The 26,027-nt window shown below is 38.3% G+C and overlaps 1 protein-coding gene across 2 annotated transcripts; it reads left to right on the top strand.

Annotated features, from left to right (window-relative positions):
• Positions 1 to 1,035: 1,035 nt before the first annotated feature.
• On the top strand, positions 1,036 to 26,027 carry tpp2 (tripeptidyl peptidase 2). 2 transcript variants are annotated; one of them, XM_038283839.1, is made up of 29 exons: positions 1,036 to 1,372; positions 5,336 to 5,464; positions 5,612 to 5,707; positions 6,000 to 6,104; positions 6,194 to 6,318; positions 6,422 to 6,585; positions 6,877 to 7,031; positions 7,344 to 7,420; positions 7,511 to 7,638; positions 7,711 to 7,959; positions 8,061 to 8,176; positions 8,270 to 8,441; positions 8,532 to 8,689; positions 8,766 to 8,842; positions 8,938 to 9,044; positions 10,553 to 10,707; positions 10,818 to 10,934; positions 11,020 to 11,120; positions 11,195 to 11,291; positions 11,373 to 11,510; positions 11,590 to 11,834; positions 12,017 to 12,095; positions 14,819 to 14,857; positions 20,389 to 20,540; positions 20,619 to 20,715; positions 20,810 to 20,940; positions 21,059 to 21,314; positions 23,384 to 23,503; positions 23,591 to 26,027. In XM_038283839.1, exons 1-29 carry the CDS (start codon positions 1,208 to 1,210, stop codon positions 23,678 to 23,680), a joined length of 3,840 nt encoding a protein of 1,279 aa, XP_038139767.1. In that variant the 5' UTR covers positions 1,036 to 1,207; the 3' UTR covers positions 23,681 to 26,027. The 2 variants fall into 2 exon arrangements, with proteins under 2 accessions (XP_038139767.1, XP_038139768.1); XM_038283840.1 differs by lacking the exon at positions 14,819 to 14,857 and having other exon boundaries at positions 23,591 to 23,732.

Genomic DNA, 26,027 nt, shown 5'->3' with positions numbered 1-26,027 from the left:
AATCTGAAGAGGGAAATTAGATTATCTGTCAGTGGAATGAGAGTCTTTAACCTTAAATTAAGAGTATTACATGATATATTCTTGAAATAAGTTAATAGAGCTGTTGTTTTTTTCAAGTTTTAAATGTAAATCTTGGTTTATCTGCAAATGTTCATATATACCCGCTCAAATAAAGAGAAAATAAACTTAAACATAATCTGGAATCCTGAGCTTCGCTTTAGACTTCTCCATTTCTATGTACCTTGGAAAACTGCCTGACAAACTTTGAGCAAGTGACACATATTTATGGAAGATATTTATGACTACAAGCAATAAGGCAGTTACCACCAAGGCTACCCACCCTGAAGCTCTTAGATAAATAAATAAAATTGATCCAGGGGAAGGAGACATTATATTACTAGATCTCAAGAAGAAGAAAGACTGTTGAAGAAATGGGATCACCACACACTAAAGACTAATTATAGCAGCTACATGTAAACTAGAAACCGTGTTATACAGTGTAATGTGCTCTCGCCTTTAATTGTGTTCTTTTTTCACATAAATGAAAAATAAACAAATTTTAATTCAATAAAATCTAGTCTTATGTTTTTCAGATTTGTTTATATATCAGTGGGTTTGAGATTGTTCTTCATTAAATTGATGCCATTGCGGCATTGCTACCAATGGACTGCGAAAGGATGTTAAACATCCATGTATAAGGTGCCCTTTTTCCAACCAGAGCACCTACCCCGAAAAATGTCTGTGCACACCACTGCATACAGAACAAAATTAAGAAGGGTATATAATCATGTGTATGTATATATATATATATATATATATATATATATATATATATATATATATATATATATATATATATATATATATATATATATATATATATATATATATAATTTACATATTTATATATATATTTAGTTATATATATATTTAGGCCTAAATTATTATTTACATTTATTACACTCCTTACTGTTTGGTGGTAGTAATGCATCAAAGTTTTTTTTTTTTTTTTTTTGCCAACCACCATTAAAATCAAAGAAGAAGAAGAACAAAAAATTGAGCAAGGGCTGTAGTGACCATAGTGACAGCGGCGGTTACTGCTCCTTTAATCCGCTCTCCTCCTCGTCTCACCTGCCGTGTTGCCCTCCTGCTTCCTTCCCCATTCTCTGCTTTGTTTTTATTGTTGCTCTCTCTCTGAATTTGGATCATGGCTGCCCATTCTGTTGACGAACCGTTCCCTTTCCACGGGCTTCTCCCCAAGAAAGAAACCGGCGCCTCTTCTTACCTCACCAGGTTCCCAGAGTATGACGGTCGAGGGGTGCTTATCGCCATACTCGACACCGGCGTGGACCCCGGGGCCCCCGGCATGCAGGTAAATGAGCTCTCCTGCCTCGTGCTAGCTGACCCGGGATGGTCGAAGCTAGCAATGCTAAAGGCCGACGTTACCAGATACCCGTAATATTACACTTCATAATTTTATTTAATAAACACAAGACATATAATTTAGGACATAACAACTGTTTTCTAACGATGTCAAAAGTGTTTGTATGCGTTCAACGATGCGCATATTAATGTTTTAGCATAAATGCTAACCGGGTGGCTAGTAGCAGCGTTTGTTCGTACGAAGTTGGCGTCCGAATAGTAGCTTTCGTGTCGGCAGAGAGCTTTTATGTTTTATTTAAATTAACCAGGCTCTCATGAAATAAGCTCTAGTTCTAAGTTAACAGTGCTCGCTATCAAACGTGATCTCCTTTGATGTATATAACTTAAGTATAAATACGTTTTGGGATCATCTGCCAATCCTGACTTGACAGCAAAGTACAGGAAGGGTTTCAGTGGGGTAGGGGACTTAATGGGGTCTAAAATGAAAAACGCTACACTGTAAAGAATCAAAGGTTTTATCGGTTGGTCTGCACCGATAACCTCCCTTTATGCACTTGAACTTGGAAGAATAAAAAAAAAAGAACTATAAATATTAAGTGATTTCATTGCTGGATGATCGTTTCAGTCTTAACAAAATTAGTACATTCTGTCTTTTATATCACATGGAAGCAGGCCAGTCTCATTATTGTTGAAATTTATGCGGGACTGGATCCGTGCCAGCTACTAATATACCTATTATCTATAATTATTGTATAGTGATTCAGATTTTACAAGTTTTGGCATTATTATTTGAAAGGAGGCTCTGATTTAACGTGCTCAAAATGATTGAATGGCATTGCTTATGGATTTGCTTATGAATGAATAAATTCATAGCTGCATATTATCTGTGTATTTTAGTTTTTTAAACAAGAATTGGTCCCAAGAATTGGTCCCAAATATCAAGGCTTCCTCAAAAAAAGAAGTGGATAACGAAAGAATAGAACTGTCAAATAGCTTTTAAATAAAGCTGCTACTCTGAAACTTTCATCTCATCCTCAAATTATCTGTAACGTTTGATTGGGAAAACGAAACTGAATACAGTCACAGGTTAATGGTTGAAAATTAGGAATGCCAGGTTATATTTCGATTGCGTTTTAAAAGATTTTGCTCTCCTTTTACAATGTACTCTCAGTTGAATTGAGACTGGCTTTGTTTGTTATCGGTATTCAAAGCACATATAATGTGTGGACAAAAAACCCCAAACGTATATTGTTTTTGTTTCAAACTGTTTTATTGAGGAAACATACCTGAAAATTCAGACATCAACAATTTAAATTTTTCCTCTTTTTTGATGTAAACATGAAACATAAAGATAACACAAAGTCAAAACGAAACATAACTGACATAAATAAACAGAAACACTTTCAGGACTCTTCCCTTCAGGACTTTTTCCTGGGACTTACATTTTTTCACACTGAGAATCAGATCCAGTTCTCTTCAAATAGAATTATCAATATATTGCCGAAGGGGTTGCCAAGTTCTATTGAATCGCTTTAAATTATTTGCTAAAGAAAACTGTATTTTTTTCCAGATAAAAGAGCCTTACCACTTCCTCCAGCCACAGTTTAACCAACGGGACCTCTGAATTTTTTCCAGAACATCAACACTAGCTTTTTTTCCTATGATAAACGCATAAGATAAGAATTGTCGTTGGTATTTATTAAATTGAGAAAGCTGAACAGAAACTCAGAGTATAATCAAAAGTGGGTCCAGCCTCAATTCTGTATTAAAGGAGAAGTTCGGTTTTTTACACTTTAAGCCCATTTTCTGTAGTGTCCAGGATGAAATCGAATGATCGACACCAAAAGTTTGACAATTGCTCCTGTCTCTGCTTTTTGGCTCATTTAGAATCAACCCCTGGCTGCTTTAGAATGGCTTGCATAGAGCATGTCCGATAATGTCCTTAAAACAACCTTAAACGTTCTTTTTTTAAAATATGCTACTCACCGTGTCGTCAGCGCTGTTCAATGACGTTCCAAAAAAATTTTGTGAAGAAAAAACGTTCCTGTAGTGTTTTATTTAGCATTTTGTAAATCCCATTGAGTTCTGTAGGAATAGTCAATATTCCCCTGCCACCGGAAACGGAAATGGGGCCTGTTTACACAGTTGTAGTCTTTTCGCTTCACTCTGTGTACTCCGACGTCAAGAATCAAGAATCCACCTTTCGTATTCCATTTTCAGAGTTTTTTAAAGTGTTTAACAGAGACGTTAGCACCTCGACGTCGGAGTACACAGAGTGAAGCGAAAAGACTACAACTGTGTAAACAGGCCCCATTTCCGTTTCCGGTGGCAGGGCAATATTGACTATTCCAACAGAACTCAATGGGATTTACAAAATGCTAAATAAAACAAGACAGGAACGGTTTTTCTTCACGAAACTTTTTTTGGAACGTCATTGAACAGCGCTGACGACACGGTGAGTAGCATATTTAAAAAAAAAGAACGTTTAAGGTTGTTTTAAGGACATTATCGGACATGCTCTATGCAAGCCATTCTAAAGCAGCCAGGGGGTGATTCTAAATGAGCCAAAAAGCAGAGACAGGAGCAATTGTCAAACTTTTGGTGTCGATCATTCGATTTCATCCTGGACACTACAGAAAATGGGCTTAAAGTGTAAAAAACCGAACTTCTCCTTTAAAACATATCTGATAATGAATATTGTTTTTAACGGTACTCTATTATCTCCTTCCAGTTCCATCTTTTTTTATACAGTGCCACCAAGCAGCAGCGATTTGGGATAAAAAAGAAAAAATTTATCCAAACTAGAAACTAGCTGTATTTTTATTAAGTGTGTTTACGGGCTGCTCATTCTGTTACAGGTTTATTTTAACACAACAAATACAAAAATATACAACACCAAAAAAAATTTAAAAAAGGAAAAGTGTCTCCTCCAGGAGCTGTGTGCTTTCCATTAAACCATTTTTCATTTTCAGTCTGTTTGATTTTGCCTATCCAGATAAACAACTGAATTACAATCAAATAACTATGTCTCATAAAACTGTAGGAATAACTGGAAAAGAGGAAACTATTCCCACTGGACTAAACAAGCAAGTTTACCTTGTTGGGTTTTGGCAGCCTTGTGTAGGTGGTTAACAATGTTACAAGCAGTGCAGGGTGTGCTTGTCTTTGCCCTCAGTCACCAGCACGAATATATCATTCATCTCTGTTTGTTGGACTGATGAATATCGGTTGGAAAATAGTTATATATCGCCCAACCTTAGTGTGGGATGTTAAAAAAGGTGTGGTCAAATGTAATAACTCAAAAATAGAAAAACAGTCAACAATAGCAAAGAGAACCACTGATCCATTTATTATTAACCTATTGGTACATAAACTTAAAAAAAAAAAATAGACTGTTTCTGTCAGTCTGATTTTGTTGGACATTGTAGATACAAACCAATATTTATTTTTTCCCTCATATTGAAACAATTTCTGTTTTCCCTGACTGATCTTTTTTGACTCAAATTAAAACTGGCACACTAAAATACTGATTCACTTTGGCGAGTGGAATTTATGGTCATTGTTAATAATACGATCAAGTACCATCATTAAACATTTGTATTTATATCCATTAAGATATATTATACCGAATGTTATATTTAAGAAGAATACGTCTCTATAAGGGAAATAAGTAATGTCAAGATTGAAATGATATAGATTACATCTAACTCATTTTATTGTATGTAAACAAACCTTTGGATTGTTTGAGAATGACTCACACAGCTTGTATCTGTATCATAAATATAATGTATTGACCAAATTTAAGAAATGTGTTGTTCTATAGGTTTTGGCCATATCCTCCAGCCCACTCTGACTGTGCTTATCTGTTAATGAACATGGGCTTTGCACCGTTGCAGTCTAAATTACTTGATCCATCACAGTGTTTTTTTGTTTTTTTTTACTGCTTCTTTAGGTCACAACAGAAGGGAAGCCAAAGATTGTTGACATTATTGATACAACAGGCAGTGGTGACGTGAACATGACCATGGCTGTGGAGCCCAAAGATGGAACCATCACTGGCCTCTCTGGAAGAACGCTCAAGGTTGGGAAACACCTTTTCAGATGTCAGGAGTTTTATTAGAGAAATGAATAACTTCAACTCTGAAAGTTTCCCTCACACAGTGTCCTACATCTAAGTTCACTTTTAGGTGATCTTGTGTCTCTAGCTGTGTCTTTTTATGTCTTTCAGATCCCGCCTGCCTGGGTCAACCCATCAGGGAAGTATCGCATTGGAGTTAAAAATGGCTATGAGTTCTTTCCCAAGGCTCTTAAGGAAAGAATACAGGTAGGGAGATGGGTGACAATGATTGCTGCTCTCGTTCTGTCAAAAGATGGGATGTTTTATTACTTTTGAGGTGTGCAAAGCGGAGCGTTAAACGCAAAGGGACTCACAGACACTAACATTGGTGTTATGTTAGCTGGTCACAAAAGGCTTTGCAGAGAAGTTGTCAAACCTTCAATGCAGATTGTAATCAATTTTAATGGAGATTTGGCAGGATGTTTGGTCGACACTAGCCACTTGAATACATCCTACCAATTTATATGTATTTTATTTGTTTTGTATGTTCCCCTGTTAGAAAGAGCGAAAAGAGAAGACGTGGGACCCAGCACACAGAGCAGCACTCGCTGAAGTCTGTCGCAAAACAGAAGAGTTTGATGTCGCTCATCCCACCCCCTCACAGGTCAGACCCACAAGCTCTAAATGTGCTCGTCTTGCTTGATGTGATATTTCTCCTGTCTGTGTTTAAAGCATCCTTCATCTTCACCTCAGATAGAAAAGTTGCAGAAGGAAGACCTACAGTGTCAGTCAGAGCTGCTGGCATCTCTAGAAAAGAAGTACAGTGATCCGGGCCCGGTATATGACTGCGTGCTTTGGCATGATGGCGTCACATGGAAGTAATCAAAAGATTCACCTCTGTTTCTCCCCCTCATCTTCTACTTAGGTAAACTCATAATATAATACCATTCCCATCGGTTTTGTTGTTGTTTTTTTCTTCAGGGCGGTAGTAGACACGTCCGAGTGTGGAGATCTGTCTCAGTGCACTGTCTTGGGCTCATACAAAGAAAAACAAGAGTATGCCACTTTAGGAAATGCTGAGATGTTGAACTACTCTGTTAATATATATGACGAGGGAAACACCCTGTGCATCGTTACCAGTGGAGGTGAGTTTTCACAAAAATACAATCCGAAGCCTTTATACCTCTTTCTCAATTTGAGTGCCTAATGTTTGCCAGAGAAAGCAGATCTGTAACTTTACTCTTGAATTTCCAAAAAGGCTTCCGACATCTTCTATATACTGCATGTTCAACAACAGAAAGTTAAAATATTGCATGAAAAAACTATCCGTTCAGCTTGGTTTAATAGATCCAGGTCTATAAAGATGGAAATCTGCTAATTTCCTCTCATTACGTATGATTATAACTCCAATTGACGTCTCTCGTCTGAACTTAAAGGGGCTCATGGGACACATGTGGCAAGCATTGCAGCGGGTCACTTCCCAGAAGAACCAGAGAGAAACGGTGTGGCTCCAGGGGCCCAAATCCTGGCTCTGAAGATTGGAGACACACGCCTCAGCACCATGGAAACTGGCACCGGCCTCATCCGAGCGGTATTCCTTCAAAAAGATACCATATTATTAAGGCTGCAGGATGTCTTGCATGTTAGCATGCAATGTCTCCAACATTGCAACCAAAAACATTGTTTTGTTTTCTATAAAATCATAATCTTAATGCTAACTAAATATTTGGTCAGTTTCATGGACTCTTGATGCTCTTTAGTCGCTGTGATGGTTAAGATTCCAGAGAGTGATTGGAGTACAATGAAGGAGAAAAAGATCAAAATAATAACAAACAAACTCTTATTTTACCTGAGTTTTTTTCATTTTAAAGTTTGTAATTCGTTTCTCTCTTTTGTGCCAAAGATGATTGAAGTAATCAACTACAAGTGTGACCTGGTTAATTATAGCTATGGGGAAGCCACTCACTGGCCTAATTCAGGGTAAGAATAGGTTTGCTGTCCTCAGATTTTCCTGGCATATATTTTGTCGTAGCACCCTGTTACTGAGTCCTATTGGGTCTTTCCTTCCAGGAGGATCTGTAAAGTGATCACAGAAGCGGTGCAGAAGCACAACGTGATTTTTGTGTCGAGTGCAGGAAATAACGGCCCCTGCCTCTCCACAGTGGGGTGCCCAGGAGGAACCACCAGCAGTGTTATAGGTACATGCTCTAAAGGCACCTGAATGTCACAGATGGTGCTTGCGCTTCAATTTCCGCCATCCTCTTTTTTAGGAGTTGGAGCGTATGTGACTCCAGACATGATGGTGGCTGAGTATTCGCTGAGAGAAAAGCTGCCCCCTAACCAGTACACATGGTCATCCAGGGGCCCCAGCACTGACGGGGCCCTCGGGGTCAGCATCAGTGCTCCAGGTGGGGCCATTGCATCCGTACCCAACTGGACCCTCCGAGGTACCCAGCTGATGAACGGCACTTCTATGTCCTCGCCGAACGCCTGCGGAGGCATAGCGCTTGTACTGTCAGGTGTGTGTTCTTCTGAGTTGTGTGTGATGTGGGATAGAGGACAGTGTGTGTGGGTGAGAGAGACAGAGCTGAAGGTTCTGTGTTATTTCTGCCTGATAAAGGTCTGAAGCAGAGTGGGATCAGTCCCTCTGTTCCTGCTGTGAGGAGAGCGCTGGAAAACACTGCTCAAAAGGTCGACGATATTGAAGTTTTTGCACAGGGTCATGGAATAATTCAGGTATTTCTGCAGGGGTTTGTTTCAATTTTTTTCCTCATTTAATGTTAATGTTTTTTGTGGAATATTTCACGTAATTATTATTTTGTCTCTCAGGTGGATAAAGCTTTAGACTACCTCACTCAACACGCCTCTCTGCCTACAAGTCACCTGGGCTTCTCTGTCAGTGTGGGTTCACAGAGAGGCATCTACCTCAGAGAACCAACCGAGGTTCTTGCACCTTCTGATCACGTGGTCGGTATCGAGCCCATCTTCCCAGAGGAAACAGGTAACAAAGCATAACTTTGTGGTTCTGCTCCAATTTACTTATATTTATTGTTTCCATTTGTTTAAAGATATCTTTTGTAATTTTTTATAGACAACTCGGAGCGAATCTCCTTGCAGCTCCACTTGGCCCTCACATGTGCCGCCCCTTGGGTCCAGTGCCCCTCCCATTTGGAGCTGATGAACCAGTGTCGGCACTTTAATGTCCGAATCGATCCTCTGGGACTGAGGGAGGGAGTCCACTACACGGAGGTGCAGAGATAGGAAAAAGAAGAAGGAAAATTAAAATGTGTTTGTAGATTAATGACCTTGCCTTTGTTTTTTCCAGGTTTGTGGCTATGATACATCAGTGCCCACATGTGGCCCGCTGTTTAGAGTTCCGATTACGGTCATCATCCCTGCCAAGTGAGCTCACAATGAGAAGTTTTTATTTCTTTGTATTTTTTATTTTTCTGGGATGGTTTAGACTCTTATATCCTTGTCCCTCTTTGCTCTGATAGGGTGACCGATAGCCGTAATCAGGAAGTGAGATTCTCAGATGTCCACTTTAGACCGGGACAGATCAGACGCCACTTCATCACTGTTCCTCAGGGAGCCTCCTGGGCAGGTCAGTGAAATATGCCATTTCTGATGACAGTTATGCAAATTTTTATTATTCTGGATTAGTTTTTTTTTTTTATTATTATTTGAATTAAGCTGTTTTGAAAATGAAAGGAAACAATCTAAAAGCCCCCAGGGTTCTATTTATTTATTTTTTTAAGGTTTTAATCTGAAGCGATTTTGTTTGAGGTTATTTGAGCTGTAATGGATCTGGCCCAATCTCAGAGAGATTGTAAACGGATCCTTATAGTTGGTTATGGTGTTCATGTCTGTAGGATATGACACCATGGCAGCAGATATTAACAGTTTAGAATTTCACTAGAGATCTGTGTTAGGTTTGGTGCTGGTTTTCATCCAAACAATGTCTTGTTTTTAGTGGAAATGGATCCCACATTACAGAAGGCTTTTCCTTGGCTTTCTGTGTTCTTTATAGAAGTTATTTTCAAGGCTCCTATTTTATCTAAATAGGCCACATCTTATGTTCCCTGGGAAGTTGAATAAACATCATATGCCTAACATACCATGTAAACATTCGCTATAAGTTCCTAAAAATATCATCGCTAGTTTCAGTAATGATTACAGCCATGTTCTCACATTGAAATCACAGTAAAATCTGAATGCTAGCACAGCGTTAGCTTGTGCTTTAATGAGCTCCAGCGTCTTCCTAGAGCTTTTCATGCCTTGTCCCTCTTAGCATCCAATATTTGTTTTACACTTTTTCACACTTGATCTTTGTCTTTTCTTCTTTCTTTTCTCACCTTCACTCAGTATCACTGACTTGCTGCTATTCATTGCTTTGTTTTTCACTGTTTGGATGAATGCACAATATCTTTTGTCATGTGGTTTACTTGCAAAAATATACAGAGTTTCTGTTGGTCATTAAAGTCTTTAAATTAATTAAGTCGTTTTTTTTTTTCATTATTATTAAGGCCTTAAGTAGTATTAAAATTGATTGACTGCGATTACCATGTTTTCCTTTTCCTGAAACGTATTTTTAAAATAGGCATATTAAAATCCCCTGAGTTCTGCTTTTGGAGACACTGTGCAGGCTGGTCATGAAGCGAGGCTCTGCTTTGTAGCCATGTTTTTTTTGTTTTGTTTTTTTACTTTTCATAATCAGTCCCAGTCAAATGTGGGACATTGTTTCGGTTTGTGGGGCTCAGAGACAATCGGGGACAAATCTGCACAAATTGGGTCTGCTCACCCTATGAGTAGCAGGAGGTTTTCTACACACACTGCAGTCAGTGTGCGATGGGAAAACAATGGGATCTGAGATCAAAAAGTCGGACACAGCCGGTGTGACTCGGGCTTAATCTAATAAACTATTAATCGACAATTAATTGCAAGTTTGATTATCTGGTCCCTAACAGATGATAAACCATACTTATTTGTTTTGGATTCAGATCCAGAATGCTTTGAAAACCCTAATTGAAATAAAAAAGGTCAGAGAATTGAATAAACATGCTGTGGTTTCATGATAATCTGCATAAAGCTCTTTTCATGGTTTCCCCACAGAGGTCACTTTGACTTCGCATTCAGGAGACGTCTCATCCAAGTTTGTTCTTCACGCGGTGCACCTGGTCAAACAGAGGGCCTACAGGGCTAATGAGTTCTACAAGTTCTCCTCCCTACTAGAAAAAGGTTCCCTAACAGAGGCTTTCCCGGTGCTGGTATGTATTTAATACAGTTTGTTTTTTTTATATCACAGTCACCTAAAAACGCTCTGGAATCAGCAGAAAACCATCCGTTTTTATTTTCTGTGTTCCTCCCTGCTCTGCAGTCAGGCAGGGTTGTAGAGTTTTGCATAGCACGATGGTGGGCGAGCCTCGGGGATGTGACGGTGGACTACATCATCTCCTTCCATGGCCTCAGTGTTACTCCTTCTCCCTTGCACATTGTGAGAACAATTTTCACACATAACCAGTAGTAGATAAACAGAAATGGTTCTGTTTTGTTTTTGACTGGGATTCCTCTTTGTGCAGCACGCCTCTGAGGGAGTGGTTAGTTTTGATGCGTCATCACCCATGAGATATGAGGAGGTGTCCCCCACTGTCACCCTTAAGTCGTGGGTTCAGCCTCTGAGGTGAGCTCACAGGGGATATCAAACAGTCTGTTCATCTTAAAGTGCTGTTTTTTAATTATTTGTTTCATAATTAGGCCTCTAAATTCAAAGATAAAAGCTTTGGGAGCGCGGGATGTTCTCCCTAATAACAGGCAGCTCTATGAAATTGTCCTCACCTACAGCTTTCACCAGGTATTGGCCAAATTTCTGCACATTGGAGCTTAGAAATCTCTTGTTTTATTAATATATAACATTTTTTTTCTTCGTAATTAGCCTAAAGGAGGGGAGGTTACGCCCAGTTGTCCGATGCTGTGTGAGCTTCTGTATGAGTCTGAGTTTGACAGTCAGCTATGGATGCTTTATGACCAGAACAAGAGACTGTTGGGTTCAGGGGACGCCTACCCACACCAGGTAAGACATATAATGATTATACATTACAAGCTGTTGAGATTTGGCCAGATATCAATCAGATTTCTTTTTTCTCTCCCAGTATTCCCTGAAGCTAGAAAAGGGGGATTACACAGTACGCCTGCAGGTTCGCCATGAGCAGTCTAGTGAGCTGGAACGCCTGAAAGATTTGCCCTTTGTGGTTTCTCATCGTCTGTCCAACACCATCAACCTGGATGTTTACGAGTCGCACCGTGCCGCTCTTATGGCAAAGAAGAAGGCGAACTCTCTTACTTTGTGTCCAGGAGCCACGCAGCCTTTCTATGTCACAACCCTGCCTGACGACAAGTGAGTCGGACGAGCAAAGCTGATTTCCCTTTGCTGACTCAACTATACCATTGAAGCTTCATTTCTGTTGATCCTTTAAAAGCGTCATATCTGACTTTTCCAACATTTTCCAACTTTTTCAACAGTTATGGCATGTTTTATTTTTTCCTCCCATCATTTATCAGTTGTACTTTACTTTTCAGGATCCCCAAGGGTACGAGTCCAGGATGTTACCTCTCAGGCTCTCTTGTTGTGTCTAAAAGCGAGTATGGCAAGAAAGCAGTGAGTAGCTCTGTTTTTGCTTCAGCCTTATATTTCCAAATGTGTTCTTCGGGACCAAAAGCTGCACTGGGTTTCAGTTTTTCCTGGTGAGAAGACAGGAATAATAAATGAGACCCCCCCCATACAAGATCAGGGTGGCTGACTGAAACAGACTAGTGACCAGCTGCAGTTTAACGGGTCCTGCAGAACCAGCCTGGCCAACCCTGTCATCCTGTGTTAGTTTTTCTTTCTTAGTCATACTGACTCTGACATTTGCTCTTGCTCCTGGATCTGATTGCTTTTGGGTTCTTTGGTTCTTTCTCTGTATTTTTTTGTCCTTGTTGGGAAATGGACCTGTATGAGATTCTGACTAATGGTTCTTTATCAATCTGATTTCTTCAGAACTTAACTTTCAGGGACCTTTAATCTAACAAGGCAATTTTTGAGTCCTCCTTATTGTGGCTCTGAAAGCCAGGTACTTTTTGTAGATTATGCTCCCTTAGACTGAGCAGGTCCTCATTCTGAGGAAACTCATCTCTACCCACTGCAAAAGCTAAGTCCAGAATCGGGTGTTTGAAAAACAAAAAGATGAATGCAGAGAAATACAGCACAATTCTGAAGCGCTTATTTGTTAAAATCCACAAACTATTAATCCAAACGGCGATAAGGTCTAGCTACATTGAAAAGAAATGCACTGAACTTAAAAAATAAACTCCAAAAAGGAATTGAAGAAAGCTCTAATCGTCAATTACAATCCGTTATCTGAAGTAATACTTTAAGTGTCATGGTGGTTTAGTTCTGAAGCTAAAGTAAAAAAATCCCTTACTGATAGGTTTGGTACCACCTATAGATCTTACAGCAATGTGTCACTGATAAACGTTTTGCTTGAAGAAGAAAACACAGAACTAAGGTTAAACTGAGAAAATGAGCAGCAGAGGAAAAACTGAAATAAAATGCTGTCGATGTATTAAAAGCTAAAAATCTTGTCCTCCTGCTGCCTTTAGTTCAGGGAACGTCTTATAAGTCCTCCCTTCCCACAAAGGTTTTTAGACACAATTATTTGCATTTGCAATATAATCACAATAAAAAAAGAAGCAATTTCTAAAAACAAAATTACTTGATTTTTGGTCAAGTTACATTTTAATTGTAAATAGGGCTGAAACTGATTATTTTGCAAATTGATTAATCCAAGTTGATTTTTTTTTTTTTTTCAATTAATTTATTAATAATCGGATAGCCAAAGATTTCTTAAAGATTTTTTATGAAGTTAAACCAGGTGAAACTAAAACGTTTCCAGTTGAGTTCTGGATAGAGCATATTGACAAAAAAAAAACTTTTTTTTTTTTTTAATGCAAATGTTTAGATTTTTTTTTCTTTCTTACAATTTTGATATAGTTACTGCTCTAAGTGGGTTGCTTTCTTGGCTAAAGGCATGTTTTAAAGTCTCTATACTCCATTTAATGATGAATCGATTACTAAATTGGTTGATAATTATTTCAGTAATAGACTAATCACAATTAATCTGATTAGTTGTTTCAGCCCTAATTGTACCTCTTAAGTTTAATTTAATGAGTTGCAGCTAGTGTTCAAATTCTTGCATGAAAGCAAGACGTAAGCACTTTCTAAGGCAAACGTAAAATCCTCTAACATGAGGTCTAGAAAAGATGCCACTGAAAGCCATGAAAACGATAAAACTGAAATAATTCCTATATGCTTAATGCTTGCATATATGCTTGTGATCAATGTAGAGGAAAATCAAAATAAAATCGTAATCAAATTTTTGTGAAAAAAAAAAAAAAGAACAAAAAATGAAACACAATTTTTCTATTTTTGGCAACATCGCCCAGCCCTAGCGATAATGGGGTATGGCGGTGAAGCATACAGCTGACCCATGCTTGAATCCTGGCTCTTAAACCTTTGCTTCATGTCCTCCCCCTTTTTCTTCAAATCTAATAAAGGCCACTAATATCACAAAACTAATATAAAAAAAGGCAATCAGTTATATTGGAAATATTTTTTTCTTAATTTCCTGGCAGATTTGATTTAAGTGTAGTGCTCTCTCACGTCTGTCTGTTTATTTTAACTCCTGTAGGGACACAAGTTATTGCGGGTGAAAACACCTTAATTGGAGTTTGGGGCTTTGTTATGAAACATGCAGCTGTGATTCTACTGCTTTGATTATTACAAAATCCACATGACATTTCCAGTGTTATAATTACAGTTCCCCCACTGTTTTCTTTAAGCTTTTGTTTATCAACCACTAAAATATATGCGTGCTGTAAATTAGAATTTATTTTAAAAATTCCAACTTTCTAAATAGATTATGGACTAAAAGATCATAAATGGATGGTACTTAAGGATTATTGCATCTTATCAGTTCTTGGCATTTATGTTGTGTTGATAGATGCTGTTTGATATATAATGCAGCTCCAATAACCCTCAACTTGCTAAACGTGTCACTTTCATCTGTGCATCTTTACCTTAGTTTTCTAAGTACAAGTGGGAGAAAAATATATATTTGTAGGTTTTGTTTTTGTCTGACAAAAGAAACAAATCCGATTTTTTTAACATGAGAAACAGCAAGGACTAAACGGTAAAGTCTTTATTTTTGTGTTGTTTGTTGTTATATCCAAAAAATGAGGCCCCCGAGGTTCTGTCTGAAGATGAAAGACAAATAAAAAAGAAGATCCATTTCTGGTTGTTTATGTTATCTGTTCCTTACTGTGTGTTATTTTGACCACCAGGCGCTGGCCTCTGCACACCGACAACGAAAATTTAAAAAGGTACTGAATGAGTTAGAAACACTTGACACAGAGCGCCTGCTGTTCTCCTTACTTAGGGATATTATTTCTAATTTTCTATAAAATATTTGATCTGTCATGTCAAAGCATGTTAATGTAATGAAATATAAAAAAAGCATAAAAGGGCTTGCTGATGGGTGTTTCGCGTCACTTCCTATTTTCGTTGCTGCAGATCTGCGTTGTGGATTGGGTTTCTCACACACTCAAGTTGATCTTGATTATCTTTTCTGTGATATCTGAGTTAGTCTAACTGAACATAAGTATGTTTAAAAACATTTTCTACTGCTGCACCTTTCTATTAGGGACTCTTGGTGTTTACGTGATTTTTGTTTTTTGGTTGCAACGCCTTGCTAGCCTAACATTAGCTTTGACCAACTGTTGCTTCCTTCTTTGTTTCCCCAGATCTTCTTCAGTCTTTTCCTCCCTCCTGTTCTCTTTGTCAGACACAGAGTAGGTTTACAGACACGTAGTGATCCTCCATTCTGAGCAGCCAATCATGAATGGATGACTGGAAGTGTGACAATATGTGTAACAGAAGTGTTGTGCTAGATTCTTGCCCATTGATCTCCACCAACAACATAGAAGTTTCTAACCTATTTTCATCTCTCAGCAACACACCCACTGAGAAACTGACTGGTAATTAGCAGCTTCATAATCAGGTAGACCCGAACATGGCCCTATAGACACCAAGGACCATAGTTGAATGTTTTCCAGGGGCCAGAACGGGCCACAACAATTTCTACTTGAAATTTCTAATTTATAACAAGGCTAAGTACAGTTAGATTCTTATTAAAACTGGCTTTAATGACTCCCAGTTATTCCAAAGAAGGCCCCTTTCCTGATTTGTGTAGTGATGACATGTTTAAACTTTTGGGAAAAGCCTGGCCGGATACATTATTCATCCCACTGTGGACAGTGCGGGTCCTCTTCATAGAAAATATATTAATTCTCCAAAAGTATTACAGCCAGGCTCCAGATCGGGAAGCAGATTCTCTACCGTTACCCACTCATTATTCAGGCAGTTTTGCTCATGGCCAAAATCAAATAATTGGAAAATAATCTTAAAGGAGTAAATCATTATAATTTCAATAGAATTCATAATTTAAACTCAAATTAAGAAGAAATTTAAACCAAAAGTCTTTTATTGAACACAAGACCTTTCCTTAAAGACAGCTAGTTAACGACTTGATTTGTGATGATTAGATTTATTTATCCTTGTTCTACAGAAACCTGGCTAGAGCAAGAGGGTTATATTAGTATAAATGTGTCAGCTCCTTCTATTCCTTTAATTCTAATAAAATTCTATAAGATAAAAATTCTGAGTAAGTAGGAGTAGCAACATTCTCTAGTTTCATCTAGAGCTATGTGCTTTTAAGCACAATGCTATGAAACTGGAGAGAACATGGTGCTTTACACATGTCTAACAGCTCATCATACTACTGAGATAGCACTGAGACAGCACTGAGACAGCACTAGTTGAAGTCACCAGTAACATTCTCATGGCCTCAGATAATGGGCTTTTATCTGTACTTGTATTGTTAGATCTCATTGGTGCATTTGATACAGTTTATCATATTCTTTTGACAAGGCTTGAATGTTTGGTGTTAATTGAGGGAACTGCACTAGACTGGTTTAAATCTTCTTTTTTCCAGCAACTTCCAGTTTGTTCATAATGATGATAAATATTGAAGATCCATGGTTACAGGTGCAGTACCACTGGGGTCAGTGTTGGTGCCAAATCTATTGATTATTTTTCCAATTGGTAAACTAGTCAGAGAGATTGGGGTTAATTTCCACTGTTATGCTGATGATACTCTGATGTTCTGCTTTTGAATTCAGACTCTTTAAAGGAGAAGTTCGGTTTTTTACACTTTAAGCCCATTTTCTGTAGTGTCCAGGACGAAATCGAATGATCGACACCAAAAGTTTGACAATTGCTCCTGTCTCTGCTTTTTGGCTCATTTAGAATCACCCCCTGGCTGCTTTAGAATGGCTTGCATAGAGCATGTCGGATAATGTCCTTAAAACAACCTTAAACGTTCTTTTTTTAAAATATGCTACACACCGGGTCGTCAGCGCTGTTCAATGACGTTCCAAAAAAAGTTTCGTAAAGAAAAAACGTTCCTGTAGTGTTTATTTAGCATCTTGTAAATCCCATTGAGTTCTGTAGGAATAGTCAATATTCCGCTGCCACCGGAAACGGAAATGGGGCCTGTTTACACAGTTGTAGTCTTTTCGCTTCACTCTGTGTACTCCGACGTCGAGGTGCTAACGTCTCTGTTAAACACTTTAAAAAACTCTGAAAATGGAATACGAAAGGTGGATTCTTGATTCTCGACGTCGGAGTACACAGAGTGAAGCGAAAAGACTACAACTGTGTAAACAGGCCCCATTTCCGTTTCCGGTGGCAGCGGAATATTGACTATTCCTACAGAACTCAACGGGATTTACAAAATGCTAAATAAAACACTACAGGAACGTTTTTTCTTCACGAAACTTTTTTTGGAACGTCATTGAACAGCGCTGACGACACGGTGAGTAGCATATTTAAAAAAAAGAACGTTTAAGGTTGTTTTAAGGACATTATCGGACATGCTCTATGCAAGCCATTCTAAAGCAGCCAGGGGTTGATTCTAAATGAGCCAAAAAGCAGAGACAGGAGCAATTGTCAAACTTTTGGTGTCGATCATTCGATTTCATCCTGGACACTACAGAAAATGGGCTTAAAGTGTAAAAAACCGAACTTCTCCTTTAAGCAAAAAGTTGTTTAAAAAGTCACTTCATTTAGATTGCATTGTATTGGCTTGTAGTGATAACGTAAAAAATATAAATTCATATATATGTTTGGAAAGATATGATTAATAGAATATTTTTGAAAGGAATATCACAAGGCTGAAATGAAGAGTTGCTGGGATATGTGTTTAAAATCTTACAAAAAAAATTAAAAAACAAAAAAAAACTTTAATACCATTATTTTGTTGCATTCTGTCACTTAAAAAGAAAAAAAAAAAAACATTTAGAAAATGATGCTGCATTGGCTGACAATGCAGACAGGAGTAAAACATCTGACGTTTCCATTGATACGATTTAGTCACCATCATAGTCTGAGTCAGAAGAACATCAGGATCATCAGGTAGCTCAGCATCAGTATAGAGCGCAGCTGTGTTAGTGCTGCTAGGGGAGCTGACAGTACAGTGCTGCAGTAAAAATAGGAAATAAAAATAAGATATAAAGGTGAGTCTGAGCAGCACGGAGGAGTGGCAACGGACACACCTGATTATTTTTTTAGAACTTGAAGATACCACCTTGTTTGTTATTTATTTCCACCTTACAATCTGCTTCCAATATGTCTTATGCTTTTACTTTTGAGATTTCTGTTTTTAGTTATTAAATAATAAAATCCAAAAGAGGGGCTGCGCACTATATGAAACAATTTGACATCTGAATTATAAAAGGAGCTTAAATTCGTCCAACTTTATATCAAAACAAATCTAAAATTACAAATTTCAAATAAAGTACAATACAAAAATTGAAATGCTGTTGTGTTAATGTACTTTTAATGATGTGCAGCTGTGATGTTATTCTTAGAAATGACACTTTCTTTATGGGCGGAACTTGTTTCCTTATTGTTTTATCTGCTTTCTAGGAAATAAAATCAGCACTATTGGCCTTTGTATCCTATCTTTTGTTTTGATCATACTTATTTCAGTTCATGTATTATTTCACATTACCTGCTAAGCCTTGATCCGTTTGGCATTAATATTTTCTTAACGATATTTTTAAATCAGATGTTAATACAATAAATTATCCTGGAGTTCCTTTTTGTTAACAATTGAACCTGACTTTGGACTGTCTAAATCTAACAAAGAACTATGCCCATTTTGTATTTTATTATTTCTTTAATCACAATTCAGTTCAATTTATACAATACAATACTGCTTGATTTATTATCTTTTTTTTTATATGTTTTTCTTCCACTTTATGTATTTCATAGAAATGCATGTAACATGTAATTTAAATTCCATATAAAACATGAGTCTAGAATTTAACTCTTTCTTCTTCAGAGTATGCCAAAAGTAATAAATATCTTGTCCAGGATAAAAAAAAAAAAAAAAAAAAGTCCATGAATGTATAACTTCATGGCTGGACTGTTTTAATTATTTTGTATCAGGATGTCCAAAAAATTCAGTAAAAGGTTTTCACCTTATTCACAGTATTGCAATTAGATATCTTATGAAAATTAAAGAGAGATTGTAACTCACAATTTAGCTTACCTTTATGGCTCCCTGATCCACTGACGAAAATAAGTATTTGAACACCCTGCTATTTTGCAAGTTCACCCGCTTAGAAATCATGAAGGGGTCCTTCTCCTTTTCACATATAACGACCTCTATATCAGAGTCCATCTTGTCTCAGAGATCTGATTTTACCATATGTTTATGATGAAATACTTTCCTGTTAATTTACACGTTCACTTGTGGTTCCTCGAATTTCAAAAATAACAACTGGAGGCCGATATTTTAGTTGTCCGGCTCTTCTACTGTGGAACCAACTTTCAGTTTTAGTCCGTGATGCAGACACCCTATCTATTTTTAAGGCTAGGCTACAACGCTTATTTTTTGATCAGGTTTTTTGTTGGAGTGGTTCTGGTTATGGTAAGCTATTCCTATAGTTATGCTGCTATAGGCTTAGGCTGCTGGAGGACATGGGGACCATTTCGCATCATTCTGCTTCTATTCTCAAATTTTGCATTGTTCGTTCAGTTTCAACTTAGTATTTTGCTCTTTCAGGTCATAGTAGCTACATCTAGCCTTGTGCTTTGTTTAGCTGTAACACCATCCTGGAAGCAGACATCAGGTGGGCTGCTGCTGTCAATGACTTCAGTTTTTCTCTCCTAGACATGGGCTCAGCTTTTACTATGAGCAATTCTGTGCTCTCAGAAGTCTGCTTATCTGTTCCTATAGTCAGAGCCCCCTAGCTAGTTTTACTGTTACATTTTCTAACAGAATGTATTCATGGATCAGTGCTATGTTCCTTTTGAGTGTCTGCTTCTGTCCTCTTTAACTACAGGCAGCCACAGCCTCCTTGTTCTGCTGGAGGTTTCCTCTTGTTTCTCCACCGTTGTTGCATGCATGCTTGGTGTGAGGGAATTTCTGCAGGGTCAACGACACAATGCTAGTGAATGTTTACTGTTGCCATATGCTCATCCAGTAGGAATCAATCCTGCTAAGTCAATGATTGGATGCAGTCAGCTGGATTTTCTAAAATGGAAAACTTTTCACCAATCTGACTGGAGGATTTGATTGAACTGTCTCTATGAAATGGCTTGAGATAAAATGTAGCTACATGTAGATCAACTGAATTAAATAAAAACTCATGGGTTATGAAAATGATTTATGTCTAATGATCTAAGGAACAAACACCTTACCTCTAGACACAGCGTTAACAGGAGGAGACTGAGCTTGGGAGAAGTTGGTTTTATTCTAACTTTATTTTGTTGTGTCTTCATTTAGGATGTTGTCCCAGTCATCTACCACCTAATTCCTGCTCCCAACAAATCTAAAAATGGTGGGAAGGAGAAGGACAAGGATGGAGAGAAAGAAAAAGACGTTAAAGAAGAGTTTGCAGAAGCCATCAGAGACCTAAAGATTCAGTGGATGACAAAGTGAGCAGTGTTTCTCTCAGGTTTCATACAATCTCTCCTCTGCATTCCTGTCGTTTATGTCATATCTTGTCTCCATAGGTTGGAATCGAGCTCTGTCTATGATGAGTTGTTAGAAAATTACTCTGATTACCTTCCACTGCATGTGCAAAGACTACATCAGCTGGACTCTGAGAAGGTACACACCAGGAGAAAGTGTTGATAAATGGTGTTAAGTCAAAGCTCTGCAACCATCTTTCTTCATACTCTTATCTCTCCTGGTTTGTGTTCAGGAACGAGTAAAGCGCCTCAAAGAGGTGGTGTCAGCAGCAGACATCGTTATGTCCCATATCGACCAAACAGCATTAGCTGTGTATCTCACCATGAAGACAGACCCCCGTCCAGATGCCGCCTCCATCAAAACGTGTGTATCACTGAAAGATGGGTTTTCATCCTCATCAAATGAAAAGACACGCAGATGGAGGCAACATGCCCCGCCTCCTTTCAAACACTGCTGACTGGTGACGGCATCTGTTTTTCAGTGACATGGAGAAGCAGAAGTCGTCTCTTCTGGATGCTCTGTGTAGAAAAGGCTGCGCTCTAGCTGACCAGCTCCTCCTGCCGTCCACGCTGCAGGGCGCCGCCGGTGCTGTAGCTACAGAGCAGGCTGCTGCAGGAGAAGAGGAAGTCGGGGAGCAGATGGCCAGCAGCTCTGACGACGCCCTGGAGAACATATCAAACGCACTGATGGATACATTCTGGGAGGTGCAGAAGTGGGCAGAGCTGACTGACTCCAAGGTTAGAAGTCATAATCAGTAGTGGTTGAAAGTTTACATAATCTTCCATTAAAGACAAAAAAAAAAAAAACAATCAGCTGCCTGTAATACATAATGAAATCGACAAAAGTAGTAATCAAGATAGTAAAAAATGGAACTCATAATCTGTAAAGATTCTCTGTCTTCCAGGTCAAGCTTGAAAAGTTCAGTTTAGACAACTGGATGTGAAGTTTTCTAGAAGACATTTTTTCTCTAATCCATGAGATCATGACATTGACTTAAAACATTTTTAGAAGCATCTGCACTGATCCGTCTATTAATATTGTGTGCCTTTCTCCCCCTGTTCCACTCGTGAACAGGACCACACAATACTTGAGCTCCTCCTCTTTAGGCAGGAACTCTCCTCCTACCTGAAAGTAGTAGGGAACCTTTTTAAAGTCAGGAACTATGGCATCAGGCTTTGACGAGCTGATCTTTTTTCCCCCGGCCTTAAGATGCATGTCGACCATGTCAGGCAAGGACCGGAGGAGATCCTCATTCCTCCCTGTCTCATCCCTCATTGTCTTCAGTCTGGTTGATAAGCAGTCTGATCCAGAGCATTCAGTCTCTGCTTCCACCGGTGAAGGTGTTACAGCCACATTCAGTAGATCTTCGGGTTGTTTCCTTTATGGCTGGACAATTAAATGTCTTGGCATTATAATCACAATTTAGGAAAACGCAATTTTTAAATTGCAGAGGTGCTCAGTTTTTTCACAATACATTTAACAAAAGAAAGACACTTGTATTTCTCCCTCCATCCTCTAGGTGGCAGTAATACGATTAAAGTGGGTATGCTTTCACACCTAAAGGAACAGACAATTGCAGTTAGCACCTAGATCTATTTATTGAAGTAGAAGAAAGAACTTTTTCATGCAAATGTTACAGTAAAGTCATGTAACACTGGGTTCTGGACAAGCAGGTTTTTAAGGTCATTAAAAAAAAACTGAAACCCTGGAGTAAAACACAGACATGCTTGTGCTTATTGCAAAGGAAAATCGCAATAAAATCCCAATATCGGTTGAAAATAATCGCAACTTTCATTTTTGGCAAACTCGTTCAGCCCTAGTTTCTTCCACCAATGTCCTCAGTCAAGTTCAGCGGTTCCCCACTCTCACTGTAGAAAGTGTTGGGAAGCTCTACTTCCACCTCCTGATGAGCTGAATAGTTAGCCAAGATCCCTTCAAAGCGGTCACTTGCCTCCTTTTTTGACCATCATAAGGTCTTTTAAACTGCTCGTTGTCTGACCGCCACCCAGAGGCTGTTTGCTTTGATCGCTCCCACCAGGGGGATTTAAGCCTCTGGGATCATCTGAGCAATTAAACGTTCAAAAAGATGAACTCTATTAAACTCAGTGTCGTGTCCAGGAATCCTGCATGTTTATATAACTATGGCGTCCTCCATTTATCTAAGATGAGCTAGAAGGACATCTTGGAAATGTTTTGTTGTGTTCAGAATTTATCTAGACTGTTAAACTTTACTTTTAGCTATAGTCTCATGGTATAGTTGTTCTCTGCAATTCTTAAAACACAATCTCTGAATACAGCCTCACAATAACCTGTGTATTATACAAGGTGTGTTGTGCAACATGCATGACTCATGGAAAGCCCACGGTCTCTGTATCTGTAATGTTTAGTCACTTTTAAGCACTACAGTGGTGTTTGAGTCAGAATCATAACTGTTCAATTGAAGCATCAGTGGTTTCTGTTAATGTCCTGTTCACTTCTCAGCTGACCGTTCTCTCTCGGTTGTGGGGATATGCTCTATGTATGGCTCTGATCTGAGCACTGCAGACAGATTTTAACTACAGGCATGAATAGTCATTAACAGTTTTCCTCTTACAGGAAAGTAAGAGAACCTCTTGCAAAAATAACACTTGGATTTAACATTTAAATATAATAAACAGAATCCTCTCCACAATTTGGTGGAGATTAAAAAGGGTTGAATTTCTGAGGTTTTGGTGAATTGAAATAGATGAACTGAAAAAGCATGCCTGTTCTAGAAGCTTTTGACATAACAGGCTTTGTTTGTCGTCCTTTTCTGTCCTCTCTGAAGGTTTTGATGTTTTCATACAAGCATGCTCTGGCAAACAAGATGTACGGCCGAGCCCTAAAATATGCCTCTAAGATTGTTGAGGAGAAGCCCAGCAAGGATAACATGAAGAACTGCATCCAGGTATGAAGAGCTATGGTTGCTGATCCTTGGTATTTATAAACATGTTTTCTATGGTTGAAAATCATGGCCTGTGTTTCTATTTTTCAGATCATGCGCCACCTCGGCTGGATGCACTGCGCCGCTTTCAGTGAGAACTGGCTTCCTGTCATGTACCCAGCAGATTATACCCCCTTCTAGGCACAGCCATGGGACGGCATGGCCTCGCACGGTCCACTAAAGGACAGTTTTGATATCAGGGTCACATGGTCTATGCATCTGACCAGCCAGCTGCCTCCTGACACCTTTTCTTTGAAGGCACATGTGGGTGAATACCAACATTGGAGCTGACCTGGAGCCTAGATATTTTTGATGCATGCCAAACTTTGTAAGGTGATGGTTTTGAATTGAAACTTTTTATTAATATCTGAAATATCAGTTAAAAATATGTAAAGCTATAATCAATGGCCAGCATCAAGTTGTTTCCTTCTTCAGTTTTTTTTTTTTTTTGTCAGCTACAAATTTGTAGGCTGAAGTATCGACTCCTCCCAGAACGCACAACTCTTTATCATTTTAGAATCTTTTTTTTTCACCTGCAAATACTGTTAAAACTGGCATCAGCGACTCCAGGGAATAGAATACTTAAAATGGTCGTTAAAATACTTCAGTGAGAAGAGGGACTGGTTGGCTGCTGCAAAAACTGATCCCCAATAAAAGGAAGGATTGGACTTCATATCAGCCCATTTTTCTCCCCCTTCCTTTTCTTGAATAGTTCAGCCTTCCTGGGGGTTTACAGTCCGGTTTTTGGACACTGAAAATGTCATGGTGCCTTTCTTTATGTACCTTACCCTTTTCAGATGGAGCTAAAAGGAACAGCGGCAGGGTTTCGACCCTGCAGAGTTTGTAGCACCCATCCTCTCTTGCAGCCCTTTCACTCAAGAGTCGAACGACGCATCATGATTCATCCAAGCACCATGTGCTTTCCACATTTAGCCTCCATTTCACAAGACTTCGCCGACAGAAACATGCCTGTTATACAACAAAACGTTTGCTCTGCATCATTGAACTTTCTCTGCAGTGTTTAGAATGCTGCTCAAGTACACGGTGTCATAACATAATGTAAATACACTCGTACTATAAAGACATGAACATGCAATAGGGATATAACAGAATTTATCTTTATGTATTTTGCATATATGCATGTCTTCTAGCTTATATACGGAAAGTTGACTTTAACACGGAAAATGATTTTTTTAGGTTGTTTCAGTTTCAAAGGTTTTTTTTCTGAGTCGTGCTTTTGAAAAACGTCCACAGTTGAGTGTGTTTGTGTTTTTAAATGAGTGTGCGTTTTTGTTAAGATACATTTCCCACCTGAGCATTTCTCCCACCACATTTGAAAACAAAAATAAAATAACTGCCTTTTAACGGGCGTGTGTTGGAAAGGACCACACCAGTAGGATCAGCTGATTTTTAAACTGAGTCTCACTGTTACTCAACTTAACATTTACTAATTTTTTTTTAAATATGGCCATCTTTGAAGACTGATAAATTTCTGATTGGATGCAGCTTAAATATACCAAATTTCACAAAATACATAAGATATCCATTATTTGCTTCTCTGAAAGTCATCAAAAAATAATTTTAAAAATAGAATTTACAGATAGATTTTTTTTTTTTAAGGACTGGACAACTTTTGGCCTGAATCAAGCTATAGATAAAGCTTGGAAATTATATAAATTTATGTTCATGTTGCTGTTTTTTTGTGTGTGTTTTGCTTGATGTTTTATAAAGCAGAGATATGATCTATTTTTCTTGGTTTAACCAAAGAATTAGTTTTCTTAAGCTGGTTTCGATTTCAGTATGTTAAATAAATTGGAGGGATATTTATTAGGTGGAAGAAAAAATTAATTTTTTTCAAACTTGTTAAGAGGAAGGCTTTGGTTTTAACCTTTCATTATTTTTGTCTCTGTTGGCTGAAAGGTTTACATTAGAATGTAAAGCATCTGCTTCAGGGCTTCTAGACTTCTGAAGAGTGTGATGGTGAATTGGGTGTGAGATCTTGTGATTCTGTTATTAGCTGGAAATTGTATCACTTTCTGCATTTGCCACAGTACAGACCTCTTCAGTCTGTTGGATGGAATGATTAGTGACAGCCTTTTTATTTCTGTCGTCTTTGGTGCATTTCTTATTTAAACATATGCTCTGCTCACTGGTATGTGTTGCCAATTACGGTCTCTCCAAAAATGGCCTTAATTTTTCACCACAGGACTTCACCTTTGACCTCTGACACCAAACGTATATCTGTTGCTGTCGCTGGTGTTTGGAAGAACTTCAGGAATGCTCGCTATGGATGTTGAGTGTTTATATTTATAGCCATAAAATCTAGTAAATCCTATTCCTTAACTGAATGTTTTGAGTTAAAGATGTACTCTCTTGACATTTTTATCCTTTTCGGGATTATGTGAGAAAAACGTGAGCAATTGTTAAATCTTTTTGAGCTCACATGGAAAAGTCGAAGAAAGTTCACTGAATAAAATAATAAAACAGA

The sequence above is a fragment of the Cyprinodon tularosa genome, unplaced genomic scaffold (assembly GCF_016077235.1).
Source record: "Cyprinodon tularosa strain WSP-4 unplaced genomic scaffold, ASM1607723v1 ctg197, whole genome shotgun sequence".
Taxonomy (NCBI): domain Eukaryota; kingdom Metazoa; phylum Chordata; class Actinopteri; order Cyprinodontiformes; family Cyprinodontidae; genus Cyprinodon; species Cyprinodon tularosa.
The sequence above is the reverse complement of the archived record's forward strand: the minus strand, read 5'-3'. Positions and strand labels throughout refer to the sequence as shown.